A 21,165-nucleotide genomic window follows, 5' to 3' on the forward strand; every position below is an offset into this window, starting at 1 on the left:
GGATACCCCTGGAAGAGAAGTAGGGTTACAGGTAAGCAACATCTATATCTCCTTTAACCCCAATATTACCAACCAAGCCCATCTCCAGTACCTGATCACCTTGAATAACGTATAGTTTCTTAACTGTCGGTGTAGTTTTGCAGCTTGAAGACTTTCTGGATTCACTATGCTGTGCATTATTCCGCCATCTAGTGGTTGGGTCCGGAATGTAGTCTTTTTTCTTTGGCCCAGGTGGGGGTCGACATACCACCATTTGGTGTCCTTCGTGACGTCGAAGCGCTTCCTCCGGAAGCTCCCACCTTTGGTTGCCATCTTCGGATTCTTTTTTTCCTTGTCTTGTGTTATTTTGGTTTTCCCCCTTATTTTCTAAAGTCTTGTTCATATTTAATCCCTTACCTCCTGTCTCATCTTTATGGCGGAGGAGGGGTGTTCGCTAGTGAACACTGGAAGTCTTCAAGCTGAAAAACTACACCGACAGGTAAGAAACTATACGTTTTGCAGCGTGACTCTTTCTTGATTCACTATGCCGTGCATAGACTTTGTAGCAGTTTGTCCTTATTGTGGTAGCTGGGTGGAAGATGAGCACTGGTTACTGAATATGTGTTGTAAGACCTTCTGTCCCACTTGCGCTTCTTTGTTCATTTGGATATCCACACAGTAGTGCTTAGTGAACGTGTGCACTGAAGACCATGTTGCAGCTTAGCAAATGTCTTGAATTTCTGTGTTGGCCAGAAACGCAATTGTTGCTCCTTTCTTCCTCGTCGAGTGAGCATGAGCTGCTCCTTGTAACAGTTGCCCTGCTTGTTTGTGGCATAATTGTATGGTTTGTGCAATCCATCGCGCAATGGTATTTTTGGCAACTGGTCGTCCCAAAAAACTGCTTGCGAAGGGAACAAAGAGTTATTTTGTCTTTCTGCACTCCTTTGTCCTCTCTATATAGAGTGCATCACCGACCTCCTGGCATCCAGTGTGTGCTTGTCTTTAGTTTTTGGAAAAAACTAGGTATTTGCATGGTTTGGTTGATGTGGAGCCGAGACACCACCTTTGGTATGAGGTGTGGGTCTGTTCTCATCACAATCCTATCACTGTGAATCTGCAGGTAGGGCTCTTGAAATGTTAGCACCTGCAACTCACTTACTCTTCGTTGTGATGTGATCGCCACTAAGGAGGCCATCTTTAGCGTGAGCATGTGCAGTTTAGTCTTGTGCATCGGCTCAAATGATGCTTTCATCAATTGGGTCAGCACTACATTGAGGTTCCATGCTGGTGCTGGCATTCTGTTTGGAGGTGCAATCCTCTTTACTCCTTCTAGAAATCTTTTTACTACTTGTGAAGTGAAGAAACGTTTCCCCTCTTGTTTAAGCCACACTCGCCGCTAAGTGTACCCTTAGGGATGTGTAGCTGAGTTTACTTTGCAGTAGATGTGTTAAGTATTTTAGTACTGTTCACTCCCTTGTGATCTTTCTTTGCAGTTTCTCTCTAATGCACCATTCTGAGAACCTTTTCCACTTTGCTACGTTGCATTTCCTTGTGGTAGGCCTTCTTGCCTCCCTGAGCACTGCCATTGTGCTCGCCGGTAGTATGAGGTGTGCAAACACTAGGTCCTCAGGAGCCATGCCGCCAGGCTGAGGCTCTCTGGCTCTGGGTGTAGCACCCTTCCGTTATGCATTGTTAACAGGTCCATTCGTCTTGGGAATCTGTGTGCTGGTGCCTGCACCATCTCCACTATTTGTGAGAACCACTGAGTTGCTATTAATATCAGTGACATGCTGATGATCCTGCATTTGCTGAGTACCCTGTGTGTCAGTAGTATCGGAGGGAAAAGCGTATGCAAAAGTAGTTGACCAACTTATCCATAGCGCATTCCCTTGTGGCCGATGGTCTGGTTGTCTGGATGCGAAGTGCTGACATTTTGCATTTTGGTGTGTTGCAAATAGGTCTATTTGCGGTGTACCCCACTTTTGGAATACTTTCTGTAATTCCTGTTGGTTGATATCCCATTCGTGGGATGCTGACGTCTGCCTGCTGAGTCAGTCTGCTTCCACCTTGTCCTTCCCTGGAAAATGTATCGCTAGTAGGTCTATCCTCAGTGGAATGGCCCATGTCCATATCTCCTGTGCAAGCCTCGATAGCGCTACTGACTGTGTTCCTCCTAGTTTGTTGATGTAGAACATGGTCGTGGCGTTGTCTGTTTGGATCAACACCCTGTTTCCGTACAGCTCCTTCTGAAATGCTTCTAAGGCTAGGGACACTGTTTTTAGTTCCAGATAATTGATGTGCTTGACCGCATCCTGTTACGCCCATAGCACCCTCACCTTGAGCTTGTTGATGTGTGCGCCCCACCCCAGCTGGGAGGCATCAGTCGTGATGGTCACTGTTGGAGCTGGTTGTGTGAATGGTTTCCCCTGTGATATGTTTTGGTTGTTCCACCACGCTATTTCCTGATGCACTGCGTGTGTGACAACCACTAGATCTTTCCAGCTCCCAGTTGCCTGTGACCATTGCTACTGTATTCATTCCTGGAATGGCCTCATGTGTAGTCGAATGTTTTGGACTAGGTGAATGCATGACGCCATCATTCCCATCAGCTTGCTCACCGTCCTCACTGTCAGAACTTGCCCCTTGCGGTAATGACGTGTTTCCTTCAGTATTGCCAATGTCCTCTTCCTGCTGGGGAACACTTTGGCCTGAATGGTGTCGATCTCTACCCCCAAGAATATCATGATTTATTTTGGTTCTGTTAACGATTTCTCCCAATAGATCGAGAAACCTAGTATTGTCAGTGTTAGCATGACCTGCTGGATGCGTAGTTTGCATTGTCTGTACAAACTTGCCTTTACAAGCCAGTCGTCGAGATAGGGGTATACGTGTATTCTTTGCCTTCGTAGGTGTGCTGCGACAGCTGCTAGGCATTTTGTAAACACTCCTGGTGTGGATTTTAGGCCGAATGACAATACTGTGAACTGGTAGTGGCTTTGGTTGATCACAAACCTTAGCATGCGCTTGTGTTTGTGGTTGATGGGGATGTGTAAGTATGCGTCCTTTAAATCTATAGTAGCCATGAAGTCCCCTTGTTGTATTTGTGGTATTACCTCTTGCAGGGAAGTCATCTTGAACCTTTGAGTCCATATGAATTTGTTCAGGAATCTTAGATCTAGGATAGGTCTTAGTGTTTCGTCCACCTTTGGCACCAGGAAGTTAGTTGAGTAAACCCCTTTGTTCCTTTGGTTTTGCGGTACCGCCTCTATTGTCTCCTTGCTGAGCAGTTCTTGCGCCTCTAGGTGCGAGAGCTTCTTTGCCGAGTGTGCCTTGCTTCTTGGTTTTCTGTTCAGAGGCTGTTTTTCAAACTCTATACAGTATCCGTATTGAATGATGTTTAGTATCCATTTGTCAGATGTGACCCTCCTTCATTCCTGGATGAAGTCTCTTATTCTTCCCTCTGCAGGTGTTGAGTGTTCGAGGTACTGCTGGTCGTTGAACGTTCGGCTGTAGTTCTTCTTTATGTCTTTCCGCCCACCCCAAGGTGTTGCTAGGGTGGGACCCTGTTCCATGGTGGAGTCACTTGGTTGAGGGCTGCTGGCCTCCTCTTTGTGTTTATCCTCTTCCATTTCCACGCCCTCGAATGGACTGTCCCCGGGGCTGGTAAAGCCAATTCTGCTGCTATCTCTGCTGCTGCTGGCCTTGGTTGTTACCTTGGTAGCCTTGCAGGAATGTTTGGTGCGATGTGGTAGGCACATTGCCTCCTCTACTACCCGGCCTTCTCCTGGGTGTGCCTCTTCTCATTCCTCTGAACTGCTCCCATGGACCTTGCTGTTTCGTTGTCCTCCTTGAATTGCGTCAACTTGTCATCCACTGGCGTGCCGAACAGTTGCTCTCCATTAAAAGGTGTATTTAGGATGTTGCTTTGCACCTCTGGCTCGAATCCCAAAATTCTGAGCCATGCGCGTCTTCTCTTGGTCACTCCTAACATCATTAGCCTGCTCGATGTTTCTGCAGCATCCAATGCCGATTTTAGGTAGGTGTTCGCCATGTTCTTCCCTTTTTCTACCAGGTGAGCTGCTCTTTGTTGGTACTGGTCTGGTAGATGCTTTAGCAGCTACCCCACTTCATCCCAGTGCTGGTATGCGTGCCTGCTGATCAGGGCGTTTGCGATGCGCCAATGTATAGCCGCATTTCTTTCCACCTTTCTTCCTGTGAGATCCATCCTCTTACTTTGCTTGTCTGGAGGTGGTCCGACATTAGTGGGTACATTGGCCCTCTTCCAAGCCATAGCTGCAATCATGGAGTCGGCTGGCACTGGCCCTTGGATGTAAGCAGAGTCCTTTGAAGAATGTTTGTACTTCTTCACAGTTCTAGGGGTCACAGCTTTGCATACTGCTTAAGGGCCTCTCTTCCTTGATCCAGCACACTAGGGGGCATGGGCAGGAATTGGCTCCTAGTTTGTTGAGGTAGTAGAGTTTCCAGGAGGAAACATGTCTTGGGCTTCTCCTCCTCCATTTTCATTCCATAGGTCTGTGCAGCCTTCTGTACGACCATGTTGTAGACCCCTATGTCGTCTGGTGGCGAGGGCGTCGAAGAGTAAGTGTCTACCCCTTCTTACGGCGATTCGGCCTCGAGATCTTGCCATTCCATGTCTTGTGCCTCCGAGGAGGTCGAGTCCCGGTAGGATTGCAGATCTTCATCGTCTTCTCCCTCGAAATAGTAGTCTTAGTCTCCCAGTTCCTCGACTGGTTCGAGAATTTTCGGAAGTTCCGCGTCCTCGTCGTCCTTTTCTGCTTCAAGCACGGGTTTCGGTGGGATGGTGTATTGGCTCATCTTCTCGTTGCTGCAGGATGCTCGCCATTTTGGCCTCAAGCCTCCTCTTCTTCCTCTCCATCTCTGCGACATGGTCGGCGTCGAGGGTTGGAGCGCTTCTCTTCGGGGCCGTCGACGACGATGCCGGCTTTTCTTTCCTCAGCGCCGAGGTGTCCTTTTCGAGGGCAACCTTCAACGATCTTTGATTTTCTAGGGCTTTCCCTGATTGGGAGTCCTTTTCGAAGGATTCGCTCGGCTGACTGTCCCTGGCAGCTGTTGCTTTTGTCTAGTGTTTCGGCGGCAGAGCTCCCTTTGAGGACTTAGCTTCACTTCTAAGAGTGTCGCTCGGGGCTTTAGCTTCACCCTTTCGAGTGTCGCTCGAGTGTTTAGGGGCCGACTACTCCCTTACCTCCTTTGACATCTTATGGACCTAGACGACCGTGCAGTCCTCCGGTCCTTCGGCGGTGTTGTCCTCCTCTCCACTGGAGAGGCCCAAGTCTCGGAGCAATGGAGGTGGCCCCTGCATGCTGTGGTTCACCCTTTTCTGCCTCTCCCTTACTCGGAGGGTCTTGGGTGTAAATGCCGAGCACACGTTGCAGTCTTCGCTGCTGTGGTCGAGCAGCAGGCAGAGGTTGCAGACTGGGTGTTGATCCTTCTGGGCGTACTTGTGGTGGCAATTGGTGCAAAATTTGAACAGTGTCTTGCCCATCCCCGCATTCAGGGAGCCCCCTGCGAGTGCATTCTCCATCGAATGTCGAGAATTTGGTCGTAAGTCTTCTTCCTTGTCGCTCAGGTTACCTGCCGTGTAGTCCGGTGTAGCTGATAAGTTGATTTTCATCGATTCTGTGATTTTCCTAGATTCCTCTTCCAAAACTCTGGAATTCTTCGGCAACGATCCAGACCCAACGGCGGAAAAAAGAATCTGAAGATGGCGACCAAAGGTGGGAGCTTCCGGAGGACACCAAATGATGGTATGTCGACGCCCACCTGGGCCACAATGATTTTTTTTTTTAGAAGAGGAAAAAAAAAGACTACAATTCCGGACCCAACCACAAGATGGCGAAATAATGCACAGCATATTGAATCCAAAAAGATTCACGCTGAAAAACCATATATTCTGCTTGATACCAGTACCTGGAAGTGGCTTTGATGCAATGTTACTGAATTAAGCTTTTATTAAGGTGACGTTAGATTTAGGACACTAAAGTAGACTGATATAAAAAAAAATTAAAAAAAGAACTCCTTTCTGCTATTCTGGCCTGTAGATAGATACAACAGTGACTGCATTTCAAATATTAATTCTTTAATACAAACTAATATAACACGGCAACATTCAAGCAAAGCATTCCCCCTCCATTGTTTTGGTTTAAAAAAAAAAACACTAACACAGAATCAACGGTACTGGTAGAAATGGTCATATCTGTTAAACTGGCAGATAGGTGTGAAAAGTCAAATACTATAATTTTCAATCACATTTTCCAATACAACTAATATAGTTTGAGTTTTTGCATCTAAAAAAACACAGAGCAAGTAATCTCACTTTTTCATTGTAAATACATTCCTGAATGTTGCCTGAAACTGTAAAACACAATGGGGGACTGGAATCCTAACAGTATGCTATGAAGTCTCCCCCTTTCATCACATGTCTGTTGGCCTATGCATGCAGTTTGGAATGTGAAAATGGTGTCAACCAATCAGGAAATACCAGGTTTAGTTATAAAAAAAAAGAAAAAAAATGGGGAGAATAATAAGTTGTCTAAAGAAAAATTACTTTTATTACAATTTCGTAAAATGGAACATATTGGTAAAAGATTTGTGATTCACTGCCTATACATGGTTTGTTGCGGAGGCCAAGGTACAGTGGACCAAAAAGTTGAGAGATTACACTCCCTGCAAGTGCCTATTTCGCAGAAGAGTGCAAAACTTCAGGCATGCGCTGCTGTGGAGTCCTTAACAGCACGCACAAGGTGGTGAGTCCAGGGGTAATGCAGTTCCCAATAAAATCAAGTAACTACCAGTAAAGTAAAATTGTGTAACAAACTGAAAAGCTTCACTGTTAATACTTTATAGTCTCTCCCAATGTGTGAGCTACTAAATTAAGATAGCTCACCAGATTCACTGCATGTGGATGCTTCTATTTGTAAGATCCAAACATTTCAGGAGGAGGAAAGAGGGATTATGGTGAAGGAAATGCCTAACATCATTCAACAGCAGAGATGAAGTTTCCTTTTGTATGTTGAATGGGTGTGTTTACACAAACTATGGCAGTCATAACATTCAATAACCTCTCCATTTGTATTTTTCCCTACAACGTTTGGCCGAGTAAAAATGTTAATCAACTTCTACTTTACCCTATCTTTATAAAGTATCTCAAGTATACTGTTCTTAAATCAGAAACTGTACACCAACAATGGGGCAGCAATCACTGAGGCATGGACCTTTGGATGTTAGTAAGTGGACAGAAAGCTGTGGTTGTAAAGGAAAGCAAAAATCAACATACTTTCAGTCGGTGGGTTGGATCCGCTCCATGAGCCAATAGTAACTCCACAACTGCCAGGTGTCCACCAGCACAGGCGAGTGATAATACGGTGTGGTCATTGTTGAGTGTTGTTCGATTCACGTTTGCTCCTTAAAGAAAATGGAGTATGTTTTTATAAGCAATAATCAAACAGCACAGCAAAAAATATTTTAACAGTTTTGTATCCAAATTTTCATCTCTACATGCTGGCACCAGGAACGTCATTAAATGTAAAAATACAGATATAACTGCGGCACCAAGAAGGGTCTAACTAACGGATTTGAAGTCAGTGACGTATACTAAAACTTCAACATATTTTTACAATGCAACATCTGGGAATAGAATAAAATACCTATAAGTAGCTAGATGTAAAACCTAAGGAAATTTTATAAATCGAGTAAAAATATGTAGAGGCAATAACAATTCAATATTTTAGGGTGATCAACACCAAGCAGCGGCAAACAATATACTTTTCTTGCTTCACAAATTTTTTATTTCATTTCCACAGTCTCACTAAAGACCTAAGCTGGCCCACTTGAATATATCGCTTTGCCAATTTTAAGCCTCCAACTATGCAAAGTGACAGTTAAAAATTACCCTTGAGATGAGACCATCTGGAGTAAAGTATCTGACTTTAAGACCGAAAATGTGATTATGGGGAGGAGGGCTGTGCACCAAGAAATGTATGGATTATTTTTTTTAAACATATAACATCTAAATAAATATTTTAAAGCAACACCATCGCCCATTAGGTCAAACTTATTTTATACTTGAGACCAAATTCTCTGCTTGACACAGAGTGCTTTGGGTAACGGAGGTTCCAAAACTTTATGCTCATAGTTGCGTCATTGTTCTCATTTAACAATTAAACCCCATCACATTTACTGGATACAGCTACTTTACAGATTTATACAGATGCCAACACTACCAACTAATTAGTTGACAGAACTCTAATTCCAAGAGCTCAATTATCGTTGCAACTCGCTCGAAGAAAAGTAGGAGCTTTGGTGAAAAAAATGATCAGAAATCACCATCGCATTTAGAAATAAGAGCTTTAAAACTACAAGTGAACTATGAGCGAAAATACAACACATATGCAAGAAGAAAATGTTACTTCTCTTCGGTAAGCGCGCTTTACGGTGGATACTCGCATCGCAGGGTACTTGCCTTTAGAACATTTCCAGGCACCAAATTGGATCTGGATTATTTTTTTTACCGAGCAATACTCAGGTGTTGATAGGTGGCGCCACATATATCCGTGTTAACTTTACACCTTGACAGAGGAGATTGAGCAGAGCATACAAGAGCTACTCCTGCACACTGAAATCTGTTTCCGAATCATGTCCTTCCACTCTCTTGGGTGCAGAGCACTTCGAACAAACTACTGGTAACAGCATGGCAAAAAAAACACTGTGAACCTTATTATGATATTCAGGAGTCCACACTACAGAACGGGCACAGTAGGAGCCCAGGAAGGAATATGTCATTAGAAGCAGAGTATCGGCTCCTTTATGCTATAGCCAGGGGAGCTTCTACTGCAAATTTAAACTAAAGTGGCGGAGAAAAAAAACGCAGCACAAGTCCGCAGCATCAATTTGTCTTGGAAGAAACTAGTATAGAGAATTTACACCTAGAGCTGTAGCTCATTCATGTGGCAGAAGTGATGGCGAAAATGTAAGAAAGTGGCTCTGTATATACTGTTCCCAAATAGGTACAGTGTGTGCGCAGAGTCCACAGTCCCCAGAGGTTTGGCAGAGGCTAAAGTTAGATATAACCTTACGCTCTAAAGTTGTAGCTTGGTCGAGCAGTAAGGCAGTATCAGAGGACAGTGAAAAGCATTTGTTGTACACACTCAGTCAGCAAATGGTCTCACACACTCAATAACTGAACTCTAGGCCAATGGTTTATATAAAAAAAGATGTCTGTTTTATTTTAGAACCAACAATTGGTATTAAAATATACCTTCTCAGAATAAGATGCTTTAGGTAAATACTTTTGCAAAATGCAATTGACTTTTGTGATTACTGGTTACAGGTTGTTGCAATAGGCAACACAATTTCAAACCCAATAATGCATTGAGCTCAATGGAAGTTTTAAGTAATTTACAATAGATTACTTTCAGGATTACTTTTGTAACTCCAGGACTGGATCCTAGATTCAGTCCTGGGACAGTTCTTAGAAACAAGTGATAAGTCGACTTAGTTACTGTTGAGACTTTTAGGCAATATTTAGCTATTTTAAAAGTTGACACTTAGAAGAAATTTCATAGAAAACAGTGAATGATTCCCTATGGAAGAAAATTCAAGTTGCAGGTAAAGTAGGTTCTCGTTACTTTTGTAATCCAGTACTGGGCTCCTAGACTCAGTACTGGGATCTCTATCTAAAACAGGTAAGTAATTACGTTTTCACAGTTAACACGATTTTTAAAGAATATTTAAAGTTTGCAAAAATCGACACTTAGAAGAAATTTCACAGAAAAACAGTCAATGGGTTCCTATGGAGGAAAATTGGGTTACTGGTACGTACGGTTGTGAATATTTTTCAGGGTCAGTGCTGGGCACCAAGATCCAGCACTGGGATCTCTCCTAAAAGCAGGTGAGTGTTTTCGTTACTCGGCTGATTTTTGGTGAATATTTTAAGTTTTAGAAACTCCACACTTAGAAGAAATTTCAGAAACCAGTCAATGTTACCCTATGGAGAAAATTGAGTTATCGGCTGTTGGTTAAGTACTCGACTGACAAAGTTAAGGTTCCGGGCACAGACTCAGGGGTCTCCCAGGGTCAGGTAGGTACAGTTGTTACACCCTCAGCGGCGCAGGGGCAGCCGGGTGCAGAGTGAGTTAGGCCCAATGTCATCCTATGGGAGGCAGGGGGGTCTTGGTTGGTGGCTGCTGACTAGCAGGCCACGCGGCTGTGAGAGCTGAGCTCCTGGTCACTTGCTAAGGGCAAATGGGGAAGTAGATAGGTTTAGAGGTTACAATGCCAGGGCCACTCGGGCGGCTGGGTGCAGGGTGCTTTTGAGCCTTCGGGCGCTCAATTGATTTCAATGGGAAAGCTCCTGGTTGGAAAAAGGCTGCAAGCTCGGGGACAAAGATTCTTTAGGTGCCACCACGACTTCGAGAGGTAAGTTGGGTAGTTGGAGGATAGGTAGGTACCCAGGAGTCGGGCACAGGGGGCCGCGGGGCGCCTGGTGCAGGGGTGCCTTTTGGTGTCAGGAAATCTTACCCTCTGTTGATCACGGTTGGGGGGGGGGGTAATTGGGTATGAGGCTGCAGGCTTCGTCAGGAGCATCAAGGAAAGTCTTTGGGTGCCGGACTCGGGGTCACAGTCGCCAGGGGGTCATCCTCGTGGTCTTTGTTCACTCCGGCACAGGCCATGCTTGGCGGGTGCAAAGTGTGCAGGTTTCGCGGTTCCGGGCTGATGCTAGGGATTAGAAGCTGATTTTGAGCAGAGCCTCTGCTCATGGGAGTCCCAGGTGCTTAGAGCCAAAAGGTAGCCAGGTCCATGTTTATGAGGTTGCTGGCCACAAGAGGTGCCGGGTTGTAGCAGAAGCAGGTTTGAGGGTCAAAAGGCCGGTAGGGCTGGGGCCAAAGCAGTTGGTGTCTTCCTCTTCTTAGAAGCTGCATGGCAGGTCTTCCTTCTTCTTGCTGCTCTTTGTATTTTGGAATCTGGAATTTGGGGAAGGAAGGTTCAGGGTGCCCCTAAATACTAAATTTTGGGCGTTACAGGTAGGTTAAGGGCAGGGACCAATGGGTCCCTGTCCTGGGGTGGGTACACCCCCTATTCTGCCACTCTCCTGTGGGAGGGGGGCAGTAGCCTAGTCCTGATTGGGTAGGACCTCCCATCTTCAAGATGGCGAGCACCCGGAGATGTGCTTCACCTCGTCTCCCCCACCTGAGGGATGGGGTTGGCAGGCTGGCACATCCCCTGTCCTTATTTGGGGTTTCCGGCCAGGCTATCCGCTAGAGTGGGGGCTGCAAGTGGCCTGGGGAAGCTCACAGAGGCGACATGCCTTTGAAGCTTCCCCCTGTCCATCCTGGGGGAGGAGACCTAGCACCTTGCCCAGGATGTGAATTGTTGCAGGCCCAGGAGAGCAGGGGCTCTCCTACCAAGGGGTCCAGCAACAAGTCTGCTGTGTGGCAGCCTAGGCAGCCTCTCAGTCCAGACGTGGATTGTAGGTTAGGTTTCAGAGGCCTCTCTAAGATGCCCCCTGTGGTGCTTGGTAGATTAAATCCCACACTGGCATCAGTGCGGGTTTAATGTGCTGAGAAGTTTGATACCAAACTTCTCAGTCTTCAGTGTTGCCATTATGGAGCTGTGGAGTTCATGTTTGACGAACTCTCAGCACCATGTACTCTTAATGGTAGCACTGCACTTACAGGGCCCAGGAATGGACCTGGGTACTGTAGGGGCACAGGGCTCATGCTCCTGTGCCCACACCACTGGCATAGGGCACCCAGCTAGAGGGGTGGCTGATGTATGCCAGGGCAGTGTAGGTGGTGGGCATGGCACACAGGGATGTGTGCCATGTCGACTGTTTTGTTCTGCACCAAGACACTCAGCCTGCAAAGGCAGTGTGTGCGTGTCAGGGTACAGGGCCTCCAAGGGTGGCACAATTAGTGCTGCAGCCCTTAGAGGCCTTCCCTGGTCACAAGGCCCTGGGTACCTAGTGTTCCATTTACCAGGGGCTGACATGTGGCCAAAATTTGCCAATTTGGGTTTGAGTTTTTTTTTTAAGGGAAGGAACATAGGCCCTAGGCCCACGATTGGCAGGAGTCCAGGACACACTCAGTCAAAGTACATTCAGCAATAAAGTGGGGGCATACCATGCAAGAAAGATGGCACTCTCACAGATAAACACTGTCTTGATTATCAGAAGCCATTTCACACTGTGAATAGGGTCAAATGACGTGCATAAAAGAAGTGCCAGTCCTAGATTTAGGTCCCAGGGAGGATTGATGAATCGCTAAAGAGGGAATGTATGCATTAGGCCCTTAAACTAAATCTGTAATGTAAAGAGGGTTGGTCAGGAAAAAAATAATAAGGCCAAAAGAGCGGACACGTAACTGTCCTCCCAATGAAAGGCTGTGGTGGGCATACAAAAAAAAAAAAAAATTTTGCCTGCAGAGGGTTTGGATGATGAACCCCAACACCACGACACAAACGTTTCGCAGCGCTCGACACAGATGGACTTGAGGAATGAAGTCTGCCATTGTTATTGTTATGATTAGCCCTTGGGAATTGTATGTAACCTGTCTGTTTTAAATACCTGAACTGAGCGAGCGGCATATGGTTACAGGTACGGAGCCTTGGTTGACGTACGGTTGCTCCTGTCACTCCTTGTGAGACTGCACCAGAACTGCTGAAGATACTACAGTTAGCTCTGGAGTGGGAAGCGGCTGAAGCATAGTTTGAATGCATGTTAAGGTACAACAGTCACCGGCCCCAGTACGGCATAATCACCTGCACATGCTTACGAACTCCTGTCTGTCATGTACGCTGCCAAAGAGTGTTTTCGCTTAAAACAATAAAAACAGATTTAAACAGAAAAAAAAAAGAATTTAGCAGTCACCGCATAAACTCTACACATGAAGGTATGGGTTTTTGAGATTTGGATGTAGAATCCTCCCCTGTTGAGCAAGAAAGGAGATCCTGCAACAAGGACGTCGTATCAGTGGATAAATGCTCAGGAGCTCAGAGTACCACACGCTTTTCTAGCCCAGTCAGGGGCTACTAGGGACTGGTCCATTAGGAGATTCCTTGGATCTCAAGACAAGGGATGAAGTGTCAGGGACACATACAGGATACCAGTAAACCATTTCAGAGTGAATGTCACTCCCAATGAACTTTTTGGAAGAAACTCTAGTTTGCAGAAGCTTTGATACTCCACGTTTGGTGGTGGAGAAAAATTCTAGCCCATGCAAGCCCCAGAGATCGAAGAGGCCATGTGCCACCTTGGGACCTACAGACACCACTCATGGTCTGTCAGATGAAGTCTGCTCAACTTATCTGATAGAGACTACTAGCCGCAGGTTCCTTCACGTAGAATTATCCCGAGGCGTGAGACTGGATCCGGAAACTTTTTGCCACATCAATCCTGCGCGCCTGGGGCGGGGCGCCATCACGCGACTCTGCCCAGGCGTCGTCCGCGTACGTGACATCAGCGAGGTCACATAAGACCAGCCCCGGCGCCCACATCTGTTTTATTTCCTCTTCCGCGTGCAACGCGGATCCGAACCTTGCTACGGGACTGTTAGGCCCTTTTTTCTTCCAATTTTTAGTGGAACAGTGCAAATGCCTTCGGGCTTTAAGACTTGCACGTCTTGTGGGCATCTTATGTGGGCGACGGACCCTCACCTTATTTGCATGTGGTGTTTGGGGGAGGATCACGGCACCAAACACTGTACGCAGTGCCAACAGTTGAAGCCAAAGTCGCGGCGGGAGCACCGGATGAAACTTCTCTCGGCGCGTCTCTCCAGGTCGACGTCCTCCTTTCGGTCTGCTTCGACTGACGGCTTCAGACTTGGCCGTGGTCGTCGTCCTCGCCTTTCTCCGATGTCACGTGATCGTCGCTCCCCGGTGGGTAAGTGTCGCAGTTTGTCCCCGGGGGCTGGTTTCGGGCCTCCCGGGGGCGTGGACTCTCCACGGGTGATGCGACCCTGCGTGTCGTCCTATCCACCGTTTCCCGGTGTTGGGGCGTCAAGAGTCCAAATGGAGAAACGAGGCGGCTTTGCAGGCCTCGCTGGCATCTCCTCCTTCCCCACCTGGGGCCTCAGATGAAACTGATTATTTTCTTTTTTTTTTTTAAAAACCTTTATTTCTTCAAGAGTCTGGACACAGCTATTCAGCCGACAACCCGGAGGTTCGGCAGCTTCGATAGGAGAGTACAAAGAATCGTCCACAGTACATTGAAGGAGCGGTGAGAAGGTTCCATTTTTAATAATTACAAACACACAACAAACCCCAGCAAGGCAACAACACTGAATGCCCACGGTGGTAGCCCCTCAGGGGGAGCCGGACCCCAATCGTCTAACAGCCACAGTACTATGATAAGAGGAAAAAGGGGGAAAAGCAGAGGCCCAAGAAGTCAATTAACCATCACATCTGCATACTGAGCTGGAAAGAAGGTCAAGAAGAAAGCTGTTCCTCGGGGGGATCCAGGTCAGGGGCAAGACATATTCCCCCCCTGTATTGATTCCACCGCCCCCAGATGGCATGCCACTTCCGAGGGCGGCCTCTGGCGCAATATACTGTCTTCTCCCTGAGCATACTCCAGTCCATATTTTCTTTCCACGCAGTTAACGTGGGGGGCCCCCCGGAACCCCACAAGCGCGCGATGTCCCTCTTAGCAACCATGTTACCCAGGGTCACCCACTGGGTCTGTGCCTCATCATGGTCAGTGGGCCCCCAGACATTCAGGAGACAACACCGCGCTTCCGGCTGCATAGCAATGCCCGTCACCTCCCCCATCGCCGCATGAACTCGCCTCCAAAATTCCGTGATGACACCACATTCCCAAATGATATGTAGGAAAGTACCCTCCATACCGCATCCCCTCCTACATAGGCCTTCCTCAGAGAATCCCATATGAACCAGTCGCGGCCCCGTCACATACACTCGATGCAGGATCTTGAGCTGCACCAGCCTCAGACGCGACGGGATCGCAACCTCCTTAGGAGAGGAAACAGCAGACTGCCAGTCCTCATCATCCAACTCGAGTCCGTCCCTAGTCCACTGGTCCCGCAGCCCCAGTAGCATATCAGCCCGAACATTTATCAGTTTCTTGTAGATGAGCGAGATCGTGCTCTCCGGCATATGGCCATCAAGGATCCGGTCCTCCAAAGGAGAGGACTCAGGCACCTTCTCACCCTCCACGAGGACTGACCGCAGGGCATGACGCACCTGAACATATCGGAAAAACTCAGACGCCCCCAACTCATACTCCTTCTGCAACTCTTCAAAGGACTTCACCCTACCCTTAATCAGCATATCTCCAACCCTGGAGATGCCGATCAAGTCCCATTTATCAAACCCTTTCGTATGCCAAAGCCTACCCAACCTTTCAGATTCAAACAACGGGGCAGCTAGGGTGAGCCTATCCTTCCAGACCAGAGAGTCAGTCGCCATCTTCCATACACGCACCGCCACCCCAGTGGGCCCCGTGAGGGATGAGTCGAGGGACCGCGAGTACAACGCCCTAAGATAGTTCCCACCGCGCAACAACCATCTGTCCATGGCATAACCAGGGCTGAGGGCCGGGCCATAGAAACCGTGGTTAATCGCGGACAACTGGGTGGCCCAGTAATAGCGTCGGATGTCTGGAAGCGCGATACCCCCGTCATACCATGGAAGCGTCAATTTAGCAATCGCTATCCGCGGCCGCCCGTCCCACAACAACGTCCGTTGGAGGCTTTCGACCTCCCGAAAGTACTTGGCCGGCACCCAATCTAGAGTATTTTGCAATGCGTAGAGGAACCGAGGAAGGGACATCATTTTGAACAAGGCAGCGCGCCCGACGAGGGAGAGCGGCAGCTTCCGCCAGCCCTCAACATCCCGCCGCAGGCGCGCCAGGGGGGGGGAGCAGGTTTCTCTCATACCGCAAAGCGGGGTCCATGGAGATAAAGATCCCCAGATACACGAAGCCCTGCTGAGCAATCTGGATCGAACAAGTTCGCGGGACCGGCGGAACCTCACCACTCAGGACGTATAAATACGATTTACTCCAGTTGATGACGAGACCCGAATTCCTACCGAAGGACGTAAGAACGTCACAGACCACTATGAGTGAGTTCTTGGGCGAGGCAAGATACAACAAGATGTCATCAGCATATAGCGAAATGCGGTCCTCGTGTTCGGGCGACTACCGAAGGCCACGTATATCCGGGTGCCAGCGTATCCACGCCGCCAGAGGTTCAAGAGCAAGGGCGAACAACAGAGGCGACAGGGGGCAGCCCTGCCGAGTCCCCCTCCCAAGCCGGAACGGAGTCGATGCCCAGCCATTTACCACCACACTCGCAAGGGGTCCCTCATACAGCAACCTTACCCAGCTCACAAAACCAGGGCCAAAGCCGAACTTGGCTAGCACAGCCCACAAATACTCCCATTCTACCATATCGAAGGCCATCGTGGCATCAAGAGACGCCACAATAGCCGGTTCTCGCAGCGTGCCAGCCCTGGCGATCACCCCATGAAGGCGCCGAAGGTTCAACGCGGTGTTGCGATGCGGAATAAAACCGGATTGATCAGGGTGAATCAAGTCTCCAAGTACCCTGACCAATCTGCCCGCCAGGATTTTAGCCAGGATCTTCGGCTCGGCGTTGAGGAGTGATATGGGCCTATATGAGGCACACTTATCTCGGGGTTTACCATCTTTATGTATCACAACAATTGTCGCCAGCCTCTGGTCCAACGGGAGGGTCCCACTCCCCCGCGCCTCCACGAACATGGCGCGCAGGTGAGGGGCTACCCTATCCGGGAACAGTTTATACAGGTCAATCGGCAAGCCATTTGGGCCCGAGGCCTTGCCCGAGTTCAGCGCGCGAATAGCTCCCGCCACCTCATCGACCGTTAAGTCTCCATCAAGATCATCTCTATCTACATCAGAAAGACAGGGCAGAGCGATATCCCGCAAGAGGTCTCGCGAGTCCTCGGGCGGCCTATCCGACACCGAGGCATAAACCTTACGGAAATAGTCCGAGAAACATTGGACAATCCCCTCAGGTTCCACAATCACCTCTCCCCCCTCTCCCGTCAGCTCCGGCACTACTCTATTAACCCGTTCTTTTTTATCCAGCCAAGCTAGGAGCTTCCCGGCCTTGTCACCAACATCATACAGGCGGCCCTGCTGTTCCCTACTGAGAGTCTTAGCGGCATTTGTCACAAGGTCCTTATACTCGGCTTGCTTCAAGCTCAGCTCGTGCAGTGAGGCCGCTGTTACCTCCTCCTCTAGCGCTCCCTCCAATGCCACGATCTCCTCCTCCACCTGCATAACCTCGCCCTCTCTTCGCCGCTTGGCCGCCACTACAAGTGAGAGGGCCTACCCTCGCAGCACGGTCTTAAATGCTTCCCAGAGCGACACTGCCGAGTCCACGGACCCCAGATTATCCTTGAAAAAATTATCAACTGTCTTCACCAGTGCGCTGCGCATCTTGGAATCTCGAAAGTACCAGGGGTTAATAGGAGCCACCCTTCCCCTCCCTCTCGGCCGACATCCAGCCTGACCCACACTGGCGAATGGTCCGATATGCCACGCGCCATGTGCCTGGCCTCAGACACCAAAGGGGCGTGCACAGCCAAAGTGAGCAGATAGTCAATCCTAGAAAGGCTACCATGCGCCCCGGAGTGGAAGGTGTATTGACGCTGTGTGGGATGTCGGAGCCTCCAGCAGTCTATCAGGCCGAGTGTGTCTAGGAAGTCTGGAAGCCACTTCTGAGCCCCCCCTGTGTCTCTGGGCGGGTACCTATCCAGCAGCCCAGAGCCGACAGCATTGAAGTCCCCCCCTACCACTAACATACCCCCCGGGAGATCCAGCAAGGCCCTACCCAGATCTACAAACGTGGAGGCCTGCAGGGCTGGAGGGACATAAACCGAAACTAAAACCAAAGTTCTACCTTCCCACCTCCCCGCCACCGCCACAAACCTCCCCCTATCGTCCACAACGGTGGAGTCCACCTCAAATGGTAGCGAGGCCCTGACAAGGATGCCCACACCCCTAGACCCGGAGGAAAATCCCGAATGAGCTATGAATTTATAACCCTTCCTATTAAGAGCATAGCACGTGTTACCTATAAGGTGTGTCTCCTGCAGTAGGGCAACATCTGGCATTGACCGTTTCAAGTGTTGCAAAACTATCCCGCGCTTAATGCGATCCCCCAAACCATTAACATTCCAGCTAATAACACTTAAACCTCTACCCCCCATCCCCAAACACAAAGAGGCCCACCCCCCCCCCCCCCCCCCCCGAAGAGCCACCATGGGACAATACCGAAGATGATCACTACGCCTTGCAGAAACAGACCCCCCAACAACAACCCCAAAATCCCAACCATCCCCCCCACCCTGCACCAGCTTACAAAGCCCCCCCAACTTGCAGTGTGCCTGTCGCCCTACAAAACCCAAAAATCTACAAAAAGCACCCTAAGGGAGGAAAGAGCTCCCCTCGTCCTCCCGCAACCCTCCGCATTTACTGCACTCTAATCAAGTCATCAAATAGAGTCAAATCGAGTCAGACCGGCTCCGAAAAATCAGCCTTGCCCATCCCGGCCACTGTCCCCATCCGCGGCAGTGTCCTCTCCCGTCCGCCGCCGGGGCAAAGCGTCCAGCCATTCATCGGCCATGACAGGAGACTCAAAGAAGAATGTCCGATCTTCGTACACCACACGTAGTCTGGCAGGGAAGAGCATGGCATACTTCAGATCCCTCTCCCGAAGTCACCTCTTCACCCCCAGAAAGCCCTGTCTCTGCCTCTGCACCTGCTGAGTGAAGTCCGGATAGAAATTCACCGACGCGTTCTGGAAGGGGACCGGGCCCGTCACCCTCGATGCTTGCAGGATAGCGTCCCGATCTCGAAAATGAAAGAGCCGGGCGACAATCGGCCTCGGTGGGGCTCCCACCTTGGGCCTCCCACCCGGCACTCTATGGGCCCTTTCAACCGCAAAGAACTTCCCAAGACCCTTAGGCTGCAGATGGTTAAGCACCAAGTCCTCGACGAGCAGGTCAACCGAAGCCTCATCCGAGGACTCCGGGACCCCGATAACGCGCACGTTGTTGCGCCTGGCCCGGCTCTCAAAGTCCTCCAGCCGGCGGGCGGCGAGATCACTCTCGGTCCTCAGCTTACGAACCTCGGTCTGCAGTTCCGTGACATCATCGGCGAGGCCCGTGGTCTTGAGGTCCAGGGTTTTAACCCGTTCATTCGTTTTGCCCAAGTCCGCACGGATTAGGTTAACATCCACCAAGATGGCATCCACCTTATGCACCAGGGCATCAAACTGTCTCCCAATCGAAGTCTGCATCCCTTCGAGCGCGCCCATGACATCCTGCAGCGAGAGCTCCGGGGCCAAGGGCGAGGCCTCCTTCTGGGTATCCGGCGACTGGCTCGACCCACTCGGTGATCCCTTCTGCAGAGCATAGCGGTCCATATTATTGACTTGAGTATAGGCTCCCCGCCTGGTAGACTTAGGCTTCAGCCGATCCACCTCTGCTTTGCCCGACATGGTTGGTACCAAGCAGGTCGGTTCAGATAAGACGGCCCTCTCTCAACGAGAGGAATCAGGAGTAATCAGTTCTGCAATGGGCCGCCAGAGTAGCATGTAGAGCGTCCAAAGGATAATAAAGCCACCAAGAGCTCTCCAGGGGCAGGGCAGACAAAGGGAGAGAAAGCGAAAGTGAAAGGAAGGGGACCTCCATCCGACAGTTCACACCTCGCCTGGCCGTTGTTGTTCAACTAGAAGTCGGGCATCCTGCCAACTCTAGCCCCTGGCATCCCTCGGAGATAGGCCGCAATCTTCCGCCATGCATAACTCCGGTTCCCGGTGGGCGATCCGACCGCGGGTAGCATCAATCGCCTCCCTGACAGGTCATCTACACGATGCCATGCATACAGACAGGATTAGAGACAGGATAGTCGACGGAGGGCGCGAGGGTCTCGGGAGCTCAGAGCTCACGCGGCCATCTTGGTCAAGCGCTAGGCTCCTCCCTTGAAACTGATTATTTTCATGCTTCCAAATAAAGAGTAAAGCTCTTGGAAAAACGTTGGCACGCAGAGGCTAAATTTAGGTTTCAAACGGGGGAGGCACTGGAAGACACCACAAACAAGTCATGGAATAGAATTGATGTCAAAGGAGAAATATCTTACACATTTTCCACACCCACAACATATACTAAATAAAGCTCTTGTAGCAGCCTTTATCAATAAGGTAAAAGTGGAAGAGAGTGTACAGATCTTTGCATGCCACCAGTCAGCCTAGGCCAGACTGGATTAAGCACAGGAAAGGGACAAGGGACCGAGAAACAAATTCGTAAAAGCACATGGATTTACTCATCTCAGTTTTCAGAAGTCGATGAAGTATTTGTACAGAAAGTGAATGTAATCAGGGGCAGGTCTGTTGATGGTAAGGGAAATTAAATAGAGTGTCTATAGATAACTAAATCCTGCACATGGCATCTCATGCAAATACAGTTCTATATGTTGCCTTATGATAATAAGTAATGGAAAACTGTTGCTGGAACAACTGAAGTTCAAAAACAGTTAAATTAAACAGGATACCTTTTCTCTCCCAAATAAAACTGTAGCAGTTGGTTCAAATGGACAACTAAAATATATTACTCAGATGCTTTGGTCATGCTCATACAATATCATACAAAAATAACTATCCTGGAATTAGAATGAAAGTCCACATGCCAGGTAGTGGAAGAAAGGAATAAGCAAGCTCTCAATACCTCAAAGCAACTAAAACGCAGCTACATCATGATCTGGAGGCAAACGTGACTTATGATTATCACTGACTCATTTGCCTAAACCAGAGGACTATTACAAAGTAAGAGAAATTATCAGTCATAACAATACTCAACTCCATGTGGGCGCTTACCTTTGCTAATTAAAAACTGAACAGTGCAAACATGACCGGCTCTTGCTGCTTTCATCAGAGGGGTCCTGCCACCTTCAGATTCATGCTCCTAGAAATTATATCACAATGTAAATATCTTACCACAATTAACTTTTACAATCATTTACAGGGCAACATAATACCACAAAAAAAACAAATATGTACAATATGGTGAATTAGCATAAACATTCTGTATTGTGCATCTATGAGTAAACAGATTCTGAGCAAGTGCAGCAATGAAACAAATTGC

At 48.7% G+C, this 21,165-nt stretch overlaps 1 protein-coding gene across 12 annotated transcripts in view; it reads right to left on the bottom strand.

The window, feature by feature from the left end:
- The window catches only part of ANKRD17 (ankyrin repeat domain 17), a 1,008,651-nt gene that overhangs the window by 654,860 nt on the left and 332,626 nt on the right, over positions 1 to 21,165 (bottom strand). For all 12 annotated transcript variants that reach the window (XM_085636371.1, XM_085636340.1, XM_085636333.1 and 9 more), the window contains exons 11-12: positions 20,898 to 20,985; positions 7,295 to 7,422 (exon numbers count right to left, since the gene is read on the bottom strand). In XM_085636371.1, the coding sequence (XP_085492497.1) occupies positions 7,295 to 7,422; positions 20,898 to 20,985 (216 nt within the window). The remainder of the gene's footprint in view (positions 1 to 7,294; positions 7,423 to 20,897; positions 20,986 to 21,165) is intronic.

Source organism: Triturus cristatus, chromosome 2_1, assembly GCF_964204655.1.
Source record: "Triturus cristatus chromosome 2_1, aTriCri1.1, whole genome shotgun sequence".
In the NCBI taxonomy this organism is placed as follows: Eukaryota; Metazoa; Chordata; class Amphibia; order Caudata; family Salamandridae; genus Triturus; species Triturus cristatus.